Source organism: Poeciliopsis prolifica, unplaced genomic scaffold (assembly GCF_027474105.1).
Source record: "Poeciliopsis prolifica strain line A6 unplaced genomic scaffold, Auburn_PproV2 SCAFFOLD007, whole genome shotgun sequence".
NCBI classification, from domain to species: domain Eukaryota; kingdom Metazoa; phylum Chordata; class Actinopteri; order Cyprinodontiformes; family Poeciliidae; genus Poeciliopsis; species Poeciliopsis prolifica.
In genome coordinates, this window is record NW_026562382.1 from 10,152,173 (window position 1) to 10,154,943 (window position 2,771).

The window sequence follows — 2,771 nt, forward strand, 5'->3', positions numbered from 1 at the left end:
CTTGAGCACAGGAAACATTTTATTTAAATAACATCTGACCATGTATGAAACACTGCTAAAATAAATAAGACCAAACCACAATAAAAAATGTTTCAAAAAACAGGACTACAAGTAAATCAGGGGTGGAACAATCAGTAGCTTGTACGGTGATTGATGAATTTGCACCAACATCCTAAGGAGAAGAGTCAGAGCAACAAAGACTGTAAAAAAAAAAAAGAAAAAAGAAAAAGTTGTGATAAAATAAGCTATTTACAAAGACCTTTACCACTCTTGTATATTTATATCAACTAAGCTATCTGAGGAGTGAATATGCTATTTTTTTCCCCGCAGAACAAATTGAGGTCATATTGCAAAAGGCACAATACAGTTAGGATATAATTTTCGCTACATCTGCGACAGCCAGGTTGTCCTGATGTCAAAGTTTTCAGGTTTCTTTTCCAGAAAATGTCAAAGAAAAAAAAAAAAAGTGACGTCCGCGTAAAAATAGGCTCGCAGCCTCGCTGTAAATGCTTTGGGTAATAGTGGTTCATTCAACCCTCACACAAAGGAAATAAATAAATACAAAAATAAGTGTAGAAATCTGTGTCCATCACATCACCAGCATCAAAATTAGTCCACGGACCTGTCCTGCTGGGTTCATTTCTGCAAGCTTCTGCGCGTAAAGACGCACACGAGGTCTGTGAAAACAAGGTATTGGCATTTATTTATTGTCCGATTAAGAACCGATGCTTTTGTTGTTGTTGTTGCTATTTTTATTTCAGAATATCGTCCCAGCGCTTATAGCCGAGTTGTGGTGATGCTGGACCAAAGGAGGCTGCAGATGCGTCGTAGAGTTCGTCGTTGAATACCAAGAGTAGTTTGCCAAAAACGACGAAGGCGCAGTCGTGTTGGGAGGGCTGCCGCTGCTCTGAGGTAAAACCGAGCTGACACCGTTCATTCTTTGAGTCTGTGGAAAGTCCCAGGCAGTAGTCGACGGAGACGTGCACGGAGGAGAGTCGCTGGAAGCAACGTGTTGCTCCGGAGGGATCTCGCCACTTTTCCACAGCTTCTTGAACTTGGAGCGGCGGTTCTGGAACCAGATTTTGACCTGAACCGGACGCAGACAGCAGCACCGATTAAGCACATTTAAATCTCCATTCGTCAGTTTAATTAGGAAAGTTGACAGCACAAAGCCTTGCCTCAAATGCACCCACCTGTGTTTGCGTAAGGCCCAGCGAAGCTGCCAGCTCGGCCCGTTCTGGCAGAGCCAAATACTGGGTCTTTTGAAACCGTCGCTGAAGAGCAGCCAGTTGGAAGCTGGAGTAAATGGTTCGAGGTTTCCTGACCTTCTTTGGTTTTCCATTAACCATCCGAATTTCTGGCTCGCTTTCTTCTTTCTCTAATGGGGAAATCAAAAGCAATTTAAGTTAGGAGTTTAGCTACTTCTTTTTAGCCAAAACCTTTTTTCTTTTAGCGCATTTGCGAAATGATCAACTACATTCAGATGCATCGAATTCAAATTTTGGCTACAAATAAGTCACGTATTGAAAATCGAGAGAGGAATTTGTTTTGAACTAAACTCAGTTTCTAATCACACTGCACCAATAATTTTGCAATTTTGTTGTCCCGGCTAATGGTCAGCCGTCAATCTGCATCAACAAAAAAAAAAATGCGTAAAAGTCGATCAAATGCGTGCACTTCCCATGGAAGAAAGATTACCTGTCTCGGCTGGAGTAGGAGAGGAGTTGGAGCCGTAAGAGCCATATGTGCCATACGTAGAATTAAAACCCAGGTCGTATGACTTTGCATTAGGATATGGCACAGAGCCCGTGGCGCTGCCGTGGTACTGGTAGGAGCCGAGCTGGCCAAAGGGAGACCCGGCGCAGTGTCCCGGCTGCTGGTTGTTGTAAAAACTGCTGTCCGTCGCCGTGGAGACCGGCAGGGTGGGGGACTCCTGCGATTTGTGCAAGCTGTGGTAACTGTTTGAGGTAATCTGGTTCGAATGCATATCTGTGTTCAGGTTCTCAAAAACCCCCGTCATCTTGGGCCGAGAGCGGCGCAGCCTCGGAGACGATGCGTGCGCGAAAAGTGGAGAGATGTCTTGGCAAAAAGCACGAGTCGGATCTTGAAGCTTTTTGTGAGTCAAGACGCATCCCCGTGCAAACTGGGACAAAAATCAGCGGAAGGCGTGTCCCCCTCTCCTCTGTGGCCTGTGATTATCTGCCACGGTTGGCGGTGGGAGCGCATTTATGAGAGAGTGAGAGGGAGAGCTCCTGTGTCTGAGGCAACCAATGAGTACAGGGCTCCACGGCTGACTACTCCCCACGCCAGCTTCTATTATGTGCTTGGGTCTATGTGTCCTGCTTGTCTGAAGACATTATAACAAACTAGAAGGAGAAGAAACACCAAAGTCACAAAATATCAGGATCATCGTTTATCTCTTCTCTCCATTTCGACAGATGAACAAGAAGCGGTGAAAATAGATATGAGCAAAATAAATCTCCACACAAATGCAGTAAATTGATTGAACTGGCTTTTCTTGTAGTTTAATTAATTAATTTATTTTATCTTCAGATTGTGCTTACAGTGCGTCATGCAGGAGTCTGGGTGTGTTCACTGACCTCATATAAGAGGTGAAGGGCAATGGCCAACTGGGATGCAGAATGAACTTAAAACTGTGCGACTCACACTGAATGCTGTCGTATGATTTCCACAGAATGTTACCACAGCGCACCCAAGTGTCGAAACAAGCAAAATTTCTTCCTCTTTTTTTTTTCTTTTTCTCGTTAATT

The 2,771-nt window shown here is 44.2% G+C and overlaps 1 protein-coding gene across 1 annotated transcript; it reads right to left on the reverse strand.

Annotated features, from left to right (window-relative positions):
• Positions 1–2,170, reverse strand: dlx2a (distal-less homeobox 2a). The gene is made up of 3 exons (XM_055032036.1): positions 1,699–2,170; positions 1,194–1,378; positions 1–1,087 (listed from the first exon to the last, which is right to left on the reverse strand). The coding sequence occupies exons 1-3, from the start codon at positions 2,018–2,020 to the stop codon at positions 758–760; spliced, it is 837 nt and encodes a 278-aa protein (XP_054888011.1). The 5' UTR covers positions 2,021–2,170; the 3' UTR covers positions 1–757.
• Between the last annotated feature and the right edge of the window lie 601 nt (positions 2,171–2,771).

Excerpts from the sequence above, each read along its gene's own strand:
- dlx2a (XM_055032036.1), bottom strand. The coding sequence starts at position 2,020 with ATGACGGGGGTTTTTGAGAACCTGAACACAGATATGCATTCGAACCAG. Across the intron at positions 1,379-1,698 it reads TCCTACTCCAGCCGAGACAG|AGAAAGAAGAAAGCGAGCCA; the intron begins GTAATCTTTCTT and ends TTTCCCCATTAG. Across the intron at positions 1,088-1,193 it reads TGGGCCTTACGCAAACACAG|GTCAAAATCTGGTTCCAGAA; the intron begins GTGGGTGCATTT and ends CGTCCGGTTCAG.